Raw genomic sequence first — 17,439 nt, 5'->3', positions numbered from 1 at the left:
CAAAAATGGCCTGCTGGAGTGGAGGATAATCTCACATGGGTCATTACACTTCCAAGCGTTAAGCCTCAGAATGAGCATTAAATTAAAATTCCCTGCACCTAGTAGGCAGAACATTGTGATACTCAAAAGACGTGGAAGTGCTAAATGAATTCTGAGCAATAATATTATTACCACTGCATATTTATTGAGTTCAACAGGGTGCTAAGTACTGTACAGACAGATAATACAAGCAGCCTATACAGAAAAAAGCAACAGCAGTAGTCTTATAAGAGTCTCCCATTCATCTGCTTTAGGAACAGACAGTGTAACTAGACTTGTTAGAAATAATCTCCTCTTTTCAAAAGTATCCTCAAGGTTTTCTATGCTTTTGTTTGATTGGAAAGTGGCCGATTTTCCACAGTTACCATTTATGAATGTGGCCAAGTCTCCCAATTTCAAAATTACCACAAGAATGCTGCAGGCATTAAAATGAAGAACTTCATCCCCTTGCAACTGGAAATTACGAATGGAGTTTTCTGGGAAATCTTAAATCAGCTGTAAAATATGATATATGTACCACTATGTTTTTTATTCAACTGGGGAAATACGCATTTTCAAAATTAATAATATTGCTCTTTTTAACAAGCCTTCAATTTTCTGAAAAAAATGCATACATTTGAATGCCAAAAGAATTTAAAAATTGATGAGTGAAAATATTCAAAGTTGAAGCATGAAGCAAATTTCCTTTTTTAACAAATCTAGACACAAATAGAGGAAAAGTTCAAGTACAGGATACCCAATATGTACAGGCAAGAAGAAATATGCATGTGGATGAGCCTCAAGAATAACTTTGCATACACAGAAACTAACTGAATTTCAGAATCCTAACTTTCTTTATTTAAATGCCAGCCCATCAGGGTTAGAAGAAGAAAAAATTAAGCACTTTAGAGAAAATGGGTTATAAACTGTCACTGTTGAGTTTAGTGTTCTGACAACTTTGAAAGTAACTATAATGTAATTTCTCAAGTTGGTAGCTAAAATAGTGGAACATCTGGATGCCAATGAAATGTATGACAATCAAGGAGAGAAGAGAAAAGCAGCGGGAAAAATGCTTTCCCTCTGCTTATCATTCTTTGTGGTTTTGAACGCTTGCTCCAAACCTTGGCTATGGCAGTCAAAGGCAGTTCTCTTCTCAATGATTCACCTATCATTCCTGATCATATGAGCCTATGTCTGGGCCTACTTATCATTTCCAGTAGCTGTCCTTTCCACCAGCTTGCCTCCTAAATGTGCTATCAGGCTTCATGCCTGAACACCTGTGTGAAGTGGGAAGAAGTGTGTATAATGTCTCACGTAAATGGGTCAGATTTCAACCTTGTAGGCTGGGTCTGGCCTTTGGAAATGGTGTCTCCAGATAAAACCTTTATTAAACAAACACAGAATCCAGTGCATGCTGTCCTGAGATTAAGTGACCCTAATGTGGACGATATAATGAAGCTGAACTGTAGAGAAACATGATCCAGATACATTTGTCTTACCAACAGGCAACCTCACAGATGCTGCTTCCTTCTATGGTTTCTGAACTGGCCTTGCCACTTGTCAAATGACTAAAGTTACGTATTTATGTCATTGGAAATATCTGGGCACAGGCCTATGCCGCTTAAGCTCCTCCCGGATAAAAACTAATTATAACTGAGTTGAGATTCATTTTCTCCTTCCTCTGTCTAACCACAATAAAGAGGATGGAAAAAGAACATTTTTTTTTTTCAATTCAATTCAACCCATACTTACTTGGGATCTAATAAGTGTAACCTCAGTGCCAGGAGGAAAATTGAAATTGTCATTAAGGACTTTGTAATCTATGGTCTCATAACAGAGACATACTCATGAATGATATATTTCTTTCCATTTTTACCTTAAGAGGGGATGTTTCATAGAAGCATATTATTTTTCCTGCCCTCCCTCACTAAAACCACACTTCAAGGTTGTCTGAAAGTGGAGTCTCTCTGGGTGCAAAGATGACTTATTCTTGGCATGCGCACCAGAGTCTTTCCAGAGTCCCTTTTACTTACCGGCGCCAAGCTGAAACTGATGTGACGTGGATAGGAAGTCAGGGCTGCCCTTCTTCCTACCAGTTCTCCTTGCATCATTTGATGGGATTTTGTTTTGAAGCACGGGAAGGCGCATGTACCCTCTCAAAGACATGTCAAGCCTCACATACAGTTTGGTTTGGATCCTTTCCCTCTTTTGACACCATAGTTTGTCACCAGTAGAGAATGCAGACAGCCATGCCAAATGCGAATGTCGCCTGCATGCCCACATTTGGCAGATGTTTACCCAGATCTTTAATTTGGGATTTAAACCGTTCATCATCTAGTAGACGATATCTAAGGCCTGCTTAGCGCCGAAACTTTATGATTCCGTGGGATTTATTTGCACTTTTGTGAAAAGATGCTGACAGTACATCATTTTGCCTTCACTGAGAAAATGTTATAAAGGAAAATATTAATCTACAGTGGAAGAGATGGGGATAGTTCACGTTTGTGGGAAAAACGTTCAGAAGTATAACGTTACCTATTTAGTTTACGTGTTCAGGTTTCTGATATAATTTTCCAAATGACACGAGTGAATATGCAGTAGTCCCTTTTTTTCAAGTGTTTTGGAGATATTTATGTAAAAATTTTCTTACGCTGCGTACTTTTGCCTTCAATAAGTGAATTCTATAAGGTAGGGTCTCACAACTTCAGCCAAGGGAAGGATTTTTGCTTATATTTGTGTGCAGGCTGGTCGAGTGCCTGAAACAATCTGCTAAGTGATATTAGATCATGTCCAGGGTCTTTCTTTCAGTTGATCTACAAGCAGGAGGTTAAGGAAATGCCTGCTTGAAAGTGGGCACCAAACCCACACTACAGAAGTGTTAATAGGAGAGCTAGGAGGCTAGGCTATATCCACGCAGTCTTCCAGAATAAGTGATGATGGTCCATTACTTAAGGTCATTAAAAACCCTACCACAGACTGCTATTTAATGAGATCTCATGAAACCAAAAAAAAAAAAAAAAAACCCATACTGAATCTGAATTTTTTAACATAAAAAATTTCCCACAATAAACTGATAAATGCAAAAAGGAGGTTATAAAACTATAGGTATAGTATGATTTCAATATTTTTGACAAATTTTATGCAGGATTATATGTAATGTATGAGCTTAGACACATAAATGCAAAATAAAAGTTCCTAAAGTTTATACTCCAAAACCTAAAAAGTAAACATCATTTCATGGGGAAATTTTGAGTGTTACATTTTTCTTCGTTTTTGCTTATCTTTATCTCTCTTTTTTTTTTTTTAACAATGAATGTGTATTATATATAACGTGTTTCTGGTACATCATAGTTACATGTTTCTACTTGTTCTGTAATTTGGAATAACTATATTAAAATAAAATCCTACCATAGGCACTAAGTAATTTCTAAAAGAAGAGTTTTGAAATAAACTCTAATTTTCTCCCTTTCACTGAAGTGTATAGACACATGCTTTAAACCATTAGAAACTGAGGTCACTCTTCCTTACATATGTATGTCCTTGTGATATGACAGGAACTTTTAAATGAGTTGCTCCTGGAAGCATCATTTTTGAAGACGGGTAAATGGTTTTGTACGTGTATCTAAGCACACATCATGAGTCTGTCACGGTCTTGCACAGAGAGATTTGTAATTCTTCATCCTGAGGTAGAGCAAGCATGTCTTGCTACCACTGACACACAGAACAACGTCTCGTGTTGTAAAAATGCTAAATAAAAACCCCATCGTGTTCTCTAGCTGAAAGCACCTCTCTAATTCCTGGACACCACAGGAGTCTGTCTGCCAAAGCCCTGTCTCCCTGCTGGCAATGCTATAATGTGCTTTAAACTTAATTTCAGTCTTTCTGACTTGATGGTAGTGATGGTAAAGGTGAGACTTTGCCAAACTCATTCACAATGGCAAAGAGGCTGCCCCACATTGCAAAGAGAAAAATTCAGTCATCTGGTATCTGAGGGATACCAAAAGTTGCTTTCACAACACTCAATTTAAAGGCAACACAAGAGAAAATCAATTCTCTCTATATGGAGAAGGAAGACATTCTGCTTTTTCAGAACACAGGGCTTGATTGGTCAGAGGCCCCCTGCCCCGTGGGTACTAGTTTCTTAGTTTAAAAATGTCTTTGTGAAGCTTCTTAAGAGGGCTATTAATGAGTACTTATACATTCAAAAAAAATATTGAGCTTTTCCTATTTCATTTGAAATAGTATCCTAAAAGTAGATTTTATCTCAATTACATATTAGCAAAGTATACCTTAGCATGGAACTTAGCCCCATGTCCAATTTAAAGATTTATTAGCATCTTTAAAAATGTATAGTGGCATGCCAAGAGTTATAACAGGGTACCTCATGAAAAGTCTTCCTTCTGAATTATGTATTTATGACTTCCTGAGGATGACAGATTTCAGGGAGGTAAATGTGATTTAAGAACTGCTTTTAGGCTCCAAACACGCACTGGGGTTGGCAAGAGGCCTCTGTACTGACTGGGGTGAAGGCTTTTCCCTTCCTGCACGGCAGTTGGCACCACGGGAGGCCTGCCAACCTCTTGCCTAGGCACCTACTTTTGTGGGTTTCTGGGCAGTACAGATCACTGTAGCCTGGGAAGCATGGGTTATCTGGTTTGTAGATTTCCTGGAGCCCTAAACTTAAAGTTCAATCAATGTCCATTAGGTGCCCATGATGTTCCAGGTATTGTTCTAGGTGCTGGGAGTACAAAGAGGGGCACTCCTTAGCTTGCCCCCCCCATCCTACTGCTGGCCTTCACCAAAGACAGGGCCAGGAAGGGAGACATTGCCGAATCTCTAGGGAGCCCATCCTGCACCTTGCTAACAGAGCTGAGATGGCCTGAAGGAGAGGCCAAACTTGAATCTACTAAGGGCAACAAATTTTGAAGGACGGTATCTGTCACTTGGTATTAACCATGGTGTGGAAGACCTCTACTGAGAATCTCTTGTCTATTCATGATCAGTTTATTATTTCCACTCAACTGAGGTGTTGACATCTGAATGAAACAGGAAAAATTCCCATTATGTGTTTAAATATTAACAACTAAACACAATTTAAGGCCTTAAAGTCGCTATAATTCTGGGGAAAGCTTGGGAGTTAGTGAGGAAGCTGGGTAGACCTAGAGATGACTAACCTGGAGAGAAATTAACTACCTGGGAATGCTACAGCTCTGCCATTTGAGCTAGGATGCCTTAGTCTCCCATCTCAGAGTTTGACTTAGAAAGCCAGGGGAACTGTACATCACCCAGCAGAGCCCCAGTGACCTTCTTCATAGCCAGGCTAGACCCATGGTTGACTCCTTATTCTGCCTATCTTTGGAGAACGAGCTGTGCCAACTTAGATGGTCATAGCCCATTTAAATGGATGCTGGCAAATGGAAGATGATAAATCTCTGAAACTTTGGGCTTGTCTCCAGAAAAGGAAGGAAGAAATTCGTTCTCTTTTGAGTGCACACCATATGCCAGGATCTAGGTACATTCATAGATGCTATCTTGCTAAAGTACTATAAACATATTCAACAACCATGAGCCAAACTACACATGCAATGTAATATAATGCACTCAGTGTTCTGAATTCTGCCACAAGAAGACTGCTTCAGGGATCAAAAGAGAAAATTTTAAGCTTCTAATCATAATAGCTGACACATATTAAACTCTTAATATGCGCAGTGTTTGTGCACCATGCCAATCCTCACAAAATCCTATGAAAAAAATATTATTATTATCCCAATTTTACAGGTGGGGAAACTGAGGCTAGGTAGAGTAAGAAAGGTTACGTGGCCAGTGAGTGGCTAGGCTTCTCTGTCTCCAGATCCTATGCTTTAACCATCTCTGTCTACATTTGTTGTACATGATTAGTTTGATGTAGACTTTAAGACGACTACTATAATTAGGACATTGTTATGAGAGATGCCTTATTTCTCACTAAGTCAGATGAAATAATTGTGCAAAATACATCCAAAAAGATGAAATAAGCAAATTTATTACAGGTTTTCTCAATTTTAGAGGAACTGTATTTGCTCCAACATACTGACCTATTTTCCTGAGCTCTGAAATCTGGGACTCTCTTGACTTATCTTCCTTACAGTCATCTGTATCCTGCTCACAACCCTCTCAGCATTTCACTAAACCAGTCCTGCTGCAAAATAGATGAGGTTGGTAGCCCCTGATTTGCCATGAAAGCAAGTCACTTGATAGGTCCCAAAACAACAGCTCATTTGAATAAAGCTGTCTGCGGCATGCAGGCAGCAAGCCAAAGTAGTTTTCCTTTTTATTAATAGAGGCAATTGAGTTGAAATCTCAAGTTCTGAACCTGCCGCCACTCCATTTTTTATTTTCCCACAGACAGACTTAAAGCGCTCAGCTGGGTCATATATGGTGTTAGGCATGGGTGTGGGTGGTTTCTGAAGCGCCCCAGTGAAATCAGACTGGACGGATCATTCTGTAGCTCACAGAGTGTGTTGCACAAATAAACTAGAAAAGCAACACAGTGGGAGAAGAGGGAAAAGGAGCTAGGGAAGCAAAGGGCAGAGGGCCAGTTTACCATCTCTGCACTGTGGAAAAGCCAGTCTGGGCTTCCGGGCCGTATGGTTTGTTGGGAATTCTCATGATTGTTCAGAGCCAGGCAGGAAATCTGAACCTCTTCTCTGAAATGGGATAAGCCATTTGTGTGATACCAGGCTTGCAGGGTAAGGGGTCCCCCCACCAGCGCACAGGACCCAACCATCGCTTGCCCCCGAGGCTTGAAGGAAGAAGCAGCACGGCATCACATCAGGAAACCATTCCTAAGTGAAAACAAAAGCAGAGTCTTGGCTCCCTGCAGCCCGTGTATGCAACTCAACAAGCTGTGATCCCACTGGAGCAATTATCTCTCTGCCCGCACATCCCCAGTGAGCAGAGCGCAAAAGCCTGTTCATTTCCAGACTGAGCCACTGGCTGGAGGGACCATCCCAGGTCCAACGGAACAGGTTTCATTCACTGTTGCTCTACTAATCAGTGTTCAGATTTAAGGGGAAACGAAACAAATGCACCCTTTCGCAAACAGGTAAATTAGAGGGCGGTTATTTATGGAATCAAAGATTTATTTCAGACAACTCTCCTAGCATATATAAGTGTTTGCCTGCAGGTTATGAACTTGAAGGTTAACCAGGGGCACAGACAAACAAAGTTAAGAAGTGGAGAACTGCCAGGGGCAGACAAAGCAGACATGATGCCCAAGCAACTCTCTGTCACCCAAGGACCCAAAGCAACGGCTCCCTCCCTCCCTCGGTTCACATGCAGGCTGAGTGGGAAGACGGCCCTCAGCTGAGATCCTAACCAACTCCGTACACTCTATCATTTCCAACCTCAACAGGCTCTCTTAAGACTTAGCCCTGAGCTCATCTCTTATTTTTTTATGGGCCCAAAGGGGCATGCTGTGAAAAAATGGGTGAAAAGATGACAAAAAATTAATTGCATTCTACAATACATGTGAATTACTTCCCCTGTGAGATCATTACATATTATGAGGCAAGTAAGAAATCTTCCTTTATATCAAATGTTGCAAAACAGGGGCTCACTGGCTTACAAAGTGTTACAAAAAGATGGAGGTGCCAAATCTGGTATGCAGATCTGATTTTGTTTTTGTTTTGGGAAAAAATAAGACTTTCTGGTAAAACTGGCTGCTTCATCTGCCACTGGCTGAACTTCTTTAGAAGGGGCAGGTGAGACCCACAGTACTTCTCCCTTCCACCCTCACCAGCACACATGCTGCTCCTCTGAATTACCTGCCCAGCCCTGTGGGCATCTGGCAAACTCTTGCTTTGAACAAACTATCGTAGAATTAATTTTTGCTTTGAAAAATTTGCTTGTGTGTCTGATTCAATATTTACTCTTCAGTCAATTGGGAAAATCAAGTGGTCCGTCTGCAATTCACACTGCTGGGGATGCTCTCACAAAAGATCATTCTTAAGGACCCACACGAACCTGGACTGCATTGCAGGAATTGGAACGGCAGCCCTTGCTCTTACCTCACATGCATGTGTGTGCACACACACACAGACATATACACCATCACCACCAATACTCCTTTTTAACTAGACTGGAGTGCCCAAGGCCATCCCTGCCTGGCTTGCTGGGGCACTGAGAAGACATAAAAATGACACTGACTTAGGAAACTCTACTGATGGGGAAGGGTTTGTTCCCGAGCAAGAATAATTCCTGTGGGTAAAGAGACAAGATTTCTGGGAAAGATGGGCTGGAAATGCTCCCTGAGGAGAGTGGAAGAAGCAGGCAGTCAGAAAGGCAGTTGCTTGAGCCTAGGGAAGCAGGAGAGGCCTTCTGTGAAGAATTTTCACTTGCAGGTTCTCCCCTCCTTGTAGTATGGAGTGTGGAACATGGAGATAATCATATTTAGATGGAGGTTTTAGCCTCCCACACTGTAAGTGTAGTTGCCCTGGTCCCTTAGTAAAGTCTAATGCATGTACATAGCCTTGTAAGGTGGTGGTGTGAGAAGAGAGGGGCAGGGACAGGCAGTGAACAGTCTGGCCTGCTGTATGAGTTACTAGAGCTGCCATTACAATGGACCGCAGACTGGGTGGCTTGAACAACAGAAATTTATTTTCTTACAATGCTGGAGGCTTAGGAATGTTACCAAACCAAACTTGGGTCCGCTCACTGGTGCACAGTAAAGCCAATCTACTGACACCGGGTTGTGGTGAAGGATAATACAGCATTTATTGTAGGGCACCAAGCAAGGAGAACAGGCAGCTCATTCTCAAAAGACCCAGAACTCCTCAATGGCTTTCAAGGGAAGAGATTTAAAGGCAGTGTGAAGGAGGGGGCTGCAGGGTGTGTGATCAGCTTGTGTACAATCTCGGATTGGTTGGCATCAAGGTGAATTTTCAAGCATCATCAACTTTCTGGTTTCAACCAGTCTGGGTCTACGTTCTTGCGGTCAGTGGTTTTCATCTGGTAGGGGTCTGTTTCCTGTAAAAACAACTTAGAAGTGAGTGTCAGGCCTTCATCTATATCTTTCAGGGAACTGGGAGTTTGGTGATTCTGCGGTGTGGCAGATTTATAGTCTAAATTGTTACCAGTTTCCCAGCCCAACAGCTCTTCTTTGTTTCTACCTCTTCACCTTTCCTAATCATTAGTGATTGATTCAGCCTTTAGAGACTCAAGGGAGGCCTGGGAGACTAAAGCAAAAGCCTTTTCCTTTAAAGGACAGGGACACAGGGCCTTGCATAGTTTCAATTCCCCCTTTTCTTTGATACTCCTCAATCTTGAGGGGGGACAGGTTCAGGAAAAGAAAGGGAGTAAAGATTTGGATAGAGAGGTTAATCATAAACCCAGCAGAGAAACTCAGTTTTAGGGGGACTCAGTCTCAGGAGTCTGAGGTGAAGGTATTAGCAGGGTTGGTTTCTTCTGAGGCCTCTCTCCTTGGCTTATAGATGGCCGTCTTCTCCCTGTGTCTGCACATGGTCTTCTTCCCTCTGGATGTGTCTGTGTCCAAATTTCCTCTTCTTGTAAAGACACCAGTCATACTGGATCAGAGCTTACCCTAATGGCTTCATTTTAATTTAATTACTTCTTTAAAGACTCCAAATACAGTCACATTCTGGGGTACTGGGGGTTAGGGCTTCAACATACAAATTTTTTTTAAATTAATTAATTAATTTATTTTTGGCTGCATTGGGTCTTTGTTGCTGCACGCGGGCTTTCTCTAGTTGCGGCGAGCAGGGGCTACTCTTCGTTGCATTGCACGGGCTTCTCATTGCGGTGGCCTCTCTTGCTGTGGAGCACGGGCTCTAGGCGCGCGGGCCCCAGCAGCTGTGGCTCGCAGGCTCCAGAGTGCAGGCTCAGTAGTTGTGGCTCACGGGCCCAGCTGCTCCGTGACATGTGGGATCTTCCCGGACCAGGGCTCGAACACACGTCCCCTGCATTGGCAGGCAGACTCCCAGTGGCTGCGCCACCAGGGAAGCCCCTCAACATACAAATTTTAAGGGGAATCTTAAGGGGATACAGTTCAGCCCGTAACACCTGTTATACAGTCACTCTTCTGCTGGAGTCCACACTGGCACTCACAACACAGGCACAGCATCCTTGCAGATGGACTTTGTCCTGGAGCCTGGGCTGGGGCCCAGCAGCAGAGGGAGCCCCTGCCCAACGCTGGCCCTACTACTCTGAGGAGCAAACAGCTGAGGGGGTGGTAAAAGAACAGCCAAAGAGTGTAAGAGAAAACCTCCTCTTTCCCTACATGTGTATGCTGATGCTTGATGGGGGCACTGAGCTGAGCCTCGGGTAAATCTGTTACAAAATGAGAGTGGGAAAAGATGATTCTGTTGGCCACACTTTAACACACTGATGGACGTATAGGCCTACATATGTTCTATAAGGAGAGGAAGACCTATACTGGACACGACTATGAAGTGATTGTGTGACCTTGGACCCGTCTCTTCTCTTTTCTAGGTCTCAGTTTCTGCATCTATATAATGGGAGAGAAGCAGTTTGGATGACCTGCATGAAAAACAGCCCCCTGATTCCAAGGCAGCAGCTAACTGTTGTAGCTCATAAATAAACAGCAATGTAATCTCTGTGAATAGACCTACGCACGAAAGGCAAAGAAACAAACATCCAGTGGGAAAAACATACTAACTCCAAAAGCAGAACCTTGGTGCCTAGCCCAATACCAGGCTCAGAATAAGCCTTGAAGAAAGGAAGAAAAAAAGAGTGAGTTGCCATTAACTTCGTCAAAGTTGATACAGCACAAACACGAACAACTAAGACTAGAGAAGGTACAGTCCTAGAAGTAAAGAACGGTAAGAGAGGGTTCTGGGGCTCTCTTGGGAGCTCTGGAAAACAGAAGTCACGATCACTCTCCTTTGTAGCAGGCCCGTGCCTGCTACAGGTGCTGTTTTTGTGCATGGATACACATCTTTTCTTGAAGGCCTACTGGTACTTCCTGTGAAGTTTTTTGAGGGTGGCAGAAAAAAGAGCCTAATGAGAGAAACTGCCATTTCACTTGGAGATAAATTATCAAAATATGGACGGCTTAATGGGTTGAGATAGACCTGCAACTCTTCACCACCAGAAATTACCATCATCTCAAAAGCAACTGCTTACTAAAGTAAGAAATCACTAAGGATGTGCACTCACTAAAGAAATCAATTTGCATCCCGAGGCAAGAGGAAATGTTATAAAAACTTACCGAAGAGCAATATTTTTTTCCCTCAGAAAATGAAACTATAAAAAGGGATGAGAATTTCAGACAGGAAGAAAAAATAGTCACAGTAGATGCACCTTATAAAGGACGATGGATGAGTATTCTAAAGAGACAGATACTAAATAATTTACATTCCTATAGATCTAGCATATTCCTCTGTAATGTGTTTTGTTATTTATACCGACTGCACTATAAAATCTCACCACCTTCTCTGGGCTACTTCAAGATATACCCACACAGACAACATAATTTCTCATCCTCTGTCTTTATACTAGGCCTTGTCATCTTTTTTGATTTTCAAATAAAATACTCTCTCTGTTCTCTTCAGGAGACTTTTATCAGAGCCATCTACCCCTGAACGGAGAAGCATTTCAAGATCAAAAGAGAGGCAAAATCATACTCTTTTAGCAAACAAGATAAAGATTCACACATAATTAGGCTGGGAGTATAGCATTATTTAAATGGATATAACTTTTAAGAATAATCAAACTGCTGTAAGCTATTCAAACACTGGGGCCAGCTCTGAAAAAGAAATGGAACTGACAAGGTGTTTATTGAGGACAAGGAGAGCAGGGAGGGGAAAGAGGGTGGGGCAAACAACGGTTTAATAGAATTGTGTCCGTACGTGCCAGACCCTCTGTGTAGTTCATTGATGAAGTAGGGATTAGTAGCCCCATTTTACGGATGAGCAAATGGAGGATCAGAGATAATTTAATTTGGCAAAGCAGATGGAGAGAGGCAGAATAGTCCATTCTTTCTGTCTCCAAGCCTATGCACTTTCCTGTGTGCTAATACCCACCTCCGTGATCTCATCTAGGAATAAAATAAAGGTCTCTTAGAGTAATCATTCATTCACACACTCTTTATTGAGTGCCCCCTGCTTTCCAGGTACTTAACTAGATGCTCTAAATAGAGAGGTGAGTAAGACAGTTGGTGCTGACAACACCCGCCACTGTCCCTGGAACACATTGTCTAACAGAGGTCATCCTGGGGACGTTTCACCTTTCCTTTTTCTTTTTTTTTCACGTTGAAATCTTTTATTTTGCTAAACTTTATGTATTTTGTAAAACGTATTTGCTAAAATAGAGTATAACAGTCCACATTCTCTGGTTTCTAAACATTTAACCGCTGATGACTTCCATAGGATGTTGTTCTTCACAGTTCAGATGCCTGATCTGAACAAATGTGACTCCATATTGGATCCGTTTATTTTACTTCAACCTTTGTATTCTATTGCTTTCGCTACAAGTTTAGAATGTTGCCTTAGAGCCTGAAATATACAGGATAGCCCATTCTAAAGCCTCTGCCCTTTAAAGGTATAACACTTCTCCATTCATATAGAGATAAAGTTGCAGAACAGAGAAGAACATTTGTCTTGTTGGAGGAACATCATGTCTCTTGATTCATTGGCCTGTCACGCAGTGAGCAGTATGGGCTTGGACTCGGTAACAGTTTCATATCTCTTTACACCAACCCCGTGTTAGGAAGCATTATCCGCTCTTTACAGATGAAGGACAGGGGGTTCAGAGAGGTGAGAGCCTGTCTAAGTCCTGTGAGCAGTGCCCACATATAACCTCAGGCCTGCCTGAATGGAGCCTGAATGGTTTCCCACAACACTTCCATTCACTATCTGGATAAATCAAGTTTCATGCCCGTAAGGAGATTAAATCTAGTAGGTGAGGAAACAATCTATACAAGTGACCATAACATAAGAAAGAATTAGTGCATTTATTCCCTTATTTCACGGCCACCTTCTCTGTTAATGAGGTAATCAGGGCTAAAGTCACAACCACTAAGCTAACATGTTAATTCACTGTTTAGTTTATGCATCATTTTCAACGTTGTGCATCTATTTGCTAGAATTAGCCTTCTACCTCCACTGCGATCATAACTGGCTATCAAGGAATGTGTATGACTTTGAATAAATGAGCTGAAAATTCCATATTTTTGCACTTCATGGTAGGGAGAAAAGATCAGGCCAATATTTTCACATAACAGATTTCCAAATCAGGCAAGAAGTAACACTTAGAATTCACCAGAGAAATATAAGCTGTACTTGTGAAGTTTTCTGTAGTCCTTTGCTGCTCTTGTTTCTTTAGCAAGCTCCTTAGATTGTGATAATGACAATCCCTTCTTATAGTCACAGATTTGAGATGAAAAGTTCTACAGACTCCAAAACCCTTACAGCGCATACACAGTCAAGCCAAATATCTGAAATTAATGCACAGGCAGAGTACCCGCAGTATACAATTGAAGTGCTTTCCATCATGGGGATAGCAAACTATAAACAGATCATTAATGTCCTCCTGGCTACCTACGCAGACGTGTACCTGCCAGGTCAGCTTCTAAATGGATCGTTTCAAGCAGAGTCCATTTTATTTGATTGGGAAGGAGAGATATGCAATAGAACCAGAAGGTTAATGTGAGTTTAAAAGGAGCATAGGGTTATCTTGGCAATTAAAGGCTTTCCAGGAGGTTAATTACCCACACCCAGAGCTTACAACTCACAAAATGTGTCAGCAGTCACAAAAATTTGTGTACGGCAGAGAACTCTCTTCTGTGCTCTGAATGATATTATTTTACTCACTTTTTTTGCAGGGCTGAGTTAAAGCAATATTCTGTCCATGATCCATTCAGAAAAAAGAAATGAATGCCATTCAAATGCTCACAGCAATGTTATATAGAAAAAAAAAAACAATGTGGCTAGGAACTGTACAATTTAGAAAGTGGGAGAGAGACAGAAGAGGAGGAGAGACAGAAAGAGTAGGAGATAGAGATTCAAGTGGTTTTTGAAAACCTTAGCAGGGTAGTTTACCAAATGAAAGAGCACCTGTGATGGGCAATCCTGGCATGTGGGCAGACCTGGGGGGGCGAGTTAGTGTAATTCAGATGACCTGTAGGTTTTTAAATCTCTACCCTGGAAACTTCAGAAAACCCATATCTGCTTGTTAGCTAGAATCACGATGGGATTTGTATTAGACCCTCATCCAAGTCACGGTCATCTTTCACCTGGGTCCCTCTCAAAGCACCCCCTCCCAGTCTTCCTACTACTGAAGCCTTGTCCCAGCCCGATTCTGCTCAGAAGAACGGCCAGTGATCTCTCACTCTGCAATCTTACCATGCCCCGACCCACCCTGCTTACTGGCTTTCCACTGCCCTTGGGAGAAAATTCAGAATCCTTACTACAGCCCTATTTGCTTTTTCCAACTTATTTCCTACCACCTCTACGGCCCTCTAACTTTATACTCTTAATCACACTGGTCTGGGTTCTGTTTCTCCAACAGAACCTTGGCTTCATGTCACCAAATGTCACCTCCTCAAAGAGGCCCTCCTAACCGCTCCATTGAACGTTGCCTATCACCCCCTCATTTTCAAGCACTATTATGGAACCTTCTTTGAGTGGTCTCAGAGAGCTTGTGTCTGAAGTGATAGCATGTATTCATTGATCACGTGTCTCCCCACCCTTCCTGTTCATTCTGTATCCCTGGGACATAGCTCAGTCCTGGGGACCTGGGCTGCGTCCAGTGGTCACTGCCTGCGGCTCCTTCAGCCCTGCAGTTGCCTGGAGCTACTATCTGTCTTGGAGTGTGGAGATGAAGCTGAATCTTTAGGAGAAGTTCAGGTATTGTGACACCACATGATAATAAAACCACAACGATTCTAAGTACATTTTACTGAGCACCTGTGTTGTCCAAAGGACCAAAGTGTTGAGTGAGTATTCGTGTGAGTCTGTAAAGGATGTGAAACGGTTAAGGATTCTTTTGGGAAGTGTATTCAAATGCCTGGAAAATACTTTTGCCTCTTTTCCCTAGAGTCACATTCTCTACCCACCCAAACACCCCCAGAACACCACCTTTCCAGGGACAAGGCAGTAAGTGATCTCAGGCAGATCCCCCAGCTAATGAGACACCCTCCCTTTTCCCTGCTGGGAGGTAATAGGTTCAACTACCTGAGAACATAGTCTCTCCAGGAGGCCTGGACACTGCTACAAAGGAAAGAAGTCCATGAATATAACACAAGGCGTTTTTATTCTGGCAAACTGACTCTAATTCTGGACCAGGTATGTAGCCCATTAGGATGATTTTGAAAAAGAATTAAAATAATTATTTTTCGGCAGCCTGGAGTCTTTCATCTTTATGTGATGGTAGCAATGTCTTAAAAGGCTTATCACAGGGCTGCATAATAATAATAATCCTTTATTATGTGTAATGCTTTAGGAGTTTTAAAACTACTTTGATATAAAATATCAGGTTTGATCCTAATAGAGATCCTTTGAGGTATATGGAGTAGCAATTATTTGCCACACTGAAGTCCAGGGCAAATAAACAGCTTGCAAGGCTCCAACCTAATCATGGCAGGGAAGCCCTAGGACCCAAGGCACTGATTCCAAGTCCAGTGTTCTTGAAATAAATCATTACTGGTGAACTGACTTAAAGGGGAAACTCAGAAGAGATTGGAGGTGTGTGTGAGTGTGTATAGGACCTGTGGATTCCAGTGAGTGGTTCTTGGGGCTGACAGATCATTCTAGCAGCATGGACACAATAAAACAAAGCTCTACCTTCGAAGCATTGTCATCCGTTCGGTATCAGACTGTCACACTTAAATCACAGCGTCATACATACTACCCAGGCTTCAAGCTTCCCAATAAAGATACTCGATATGTATGGAAAGAATGTTCCACAAGTCTCCTTCGTATCTATTTTCTCATCCCTGGTCTTTTTCCTCCAGAAATAATGCTCTTATAGTTTTTTATTGCTGTTGTTTCTGTCTTAATGAATTATAGGAGCACATTTTATGGTTCCAGAAACAGTCTTCTTGGGCAGTGAATCAACTGGCAGCTTTCTCTTTCTCAATCCTCTCCCGAGAAAAGAAATGAGGGGCCGAGCAGCGCACTTCTTCACAAAGGATGTACTTCACTTTAACTGCGGCACTCCGGCTCACTCTCTTTTTACCTCTGAGGCCATGATGGCTTACAGGGCTCTGCTCCTGAACTTTCTTTTCCAGTTATTGACAAAGGGGCACAAAGTCGATACGTCTGCTCACTTTCAGGAAACGCAAAGTCCCCCCACCCTGCCATCTACTCTCTGCACACAGGAGTGCATTCAGAGGAATGCACCAGAAATCTCCAGCTTCAGAACCGACCAGCCCAAGAGAAACAGCCGCATTTCGCAACTCACTGTTCACACACATTCAAGTTCCAGTTCCCGTGGAAGGTTAAAGCAGTTCAGGAAAAGTCACTTTTAATGAATACCGGCTCCCTCTAGGCGCTTACCTCTAGAAAATGTTCTGCCTGCTGTTCTCGATCCAATTTCCTTGAAGTTGTTGTAATCAGACCTGTGTAGAAATGAGAATATTTGACTTTTAAATATCTGGGGCAAGCAGCTTACTGAGTGTGGGAAGCAAGTCCAGTTAAAGGAAAAGCAAAAGCAATGGGGAACAGTATAACTGGCCAGTCCTCAGTGACAGTCAGATGGTCTCAGAATTATTCTTCAAACAAAATAAAATTTACAAAGAAAACTTGAAAAATTTGTTTCTCGGTTCTGCTTACCACAGATGAGGTATTTTCATCACTTTGGGGATATGAAACCTCACTAAAGAATCATTGTTTTTCTGATAATGAGGAATTTCAATGATGCATTTGCATATGACTGATATTCTACCATAGGAACCTTATAAAAGATTTTAAGAGTTCTTGAACAATTAATAGGTTGTTGAAGCTGATTAGATTCAGGCTATAAAACAGAACTTTTCTTATTTAACATTTTCCTGCTTATATAATCTTTTTGGTTATACTTGACAAAGAAGGTTATATCTGTAATAACTACTTGTACACATAATTATTTCAAATATAATATCTCATATACGGAAGATCTCATACTGTAGTTTTATCACTTTGTCTTATTTGTTTAAATCTTTACACAAAATAAGTTCCACATGGGAAATATCTCTCTATCTTTCCTATGAATGGCATTTCCCATAAATGAATCACCCCTTTGAGTATAAAGGCAAAGAAAAGGGAAGGAGAAGACAAAACCTTCAAGGACATCCAATTTGTCTTTTGCAAGTTTTATTGTGATTATTGTCAACTGGCAATTAGGAGGTCAAATTTACATTCTATTTCTTGAATCTTCAATGCCCCTGAAGATAAGAGACTATGGATTGGGCTGTTTTCATGGCAT

The 17,439-nt window shown here is 41.8% G+C and overlaps 1 protein-coding gene across 5 annotated transcripts in view; it reads right to left on the bottom strand.

Annotated features, from left to right (window-relative positions):
* The window catches only part of FAT3 (FAT atypical cadherin 3), a 717,681-nt gene that overhangs the window by 200,021 nt on the left and 500,221 nt on the right, over positions 1-17,439 (bottom strand). For all 5 annotated transcript variants that reach the window (XM_057553401.1, XM_057553405.1, XM_057553404.1 and 2 more), the window contains one exon: positions 16,533-16,594. In XM_057553401.1, coding sequence (XP_057409384.1) covers positions 16,533-16,594 — 62 coding nt within the window. The remainder of the gene's footprint in view (positions 1-16,532; positions 16,595-17,439) is intronic.

Source organism: Balaenoptera acutorostrata, chromosome 9 (genome assembly GCF_949987535.1).
Source record: "Balaenoptera acutorostrata chromosome 9, mBalAcu1.1, whole genome shotgun sequence".
In the NCBI taxonomy this organism is placed as follows: Eukaryota; Metazoa; Chordata; class Mammalia; order Artiodactyla; family Balaenopteridae; genus Balaenoptera; species Balaenoptera acutorostrata.
This window is presented reverse-complemented; position numbering and strand designations above follow the sequence as displayed.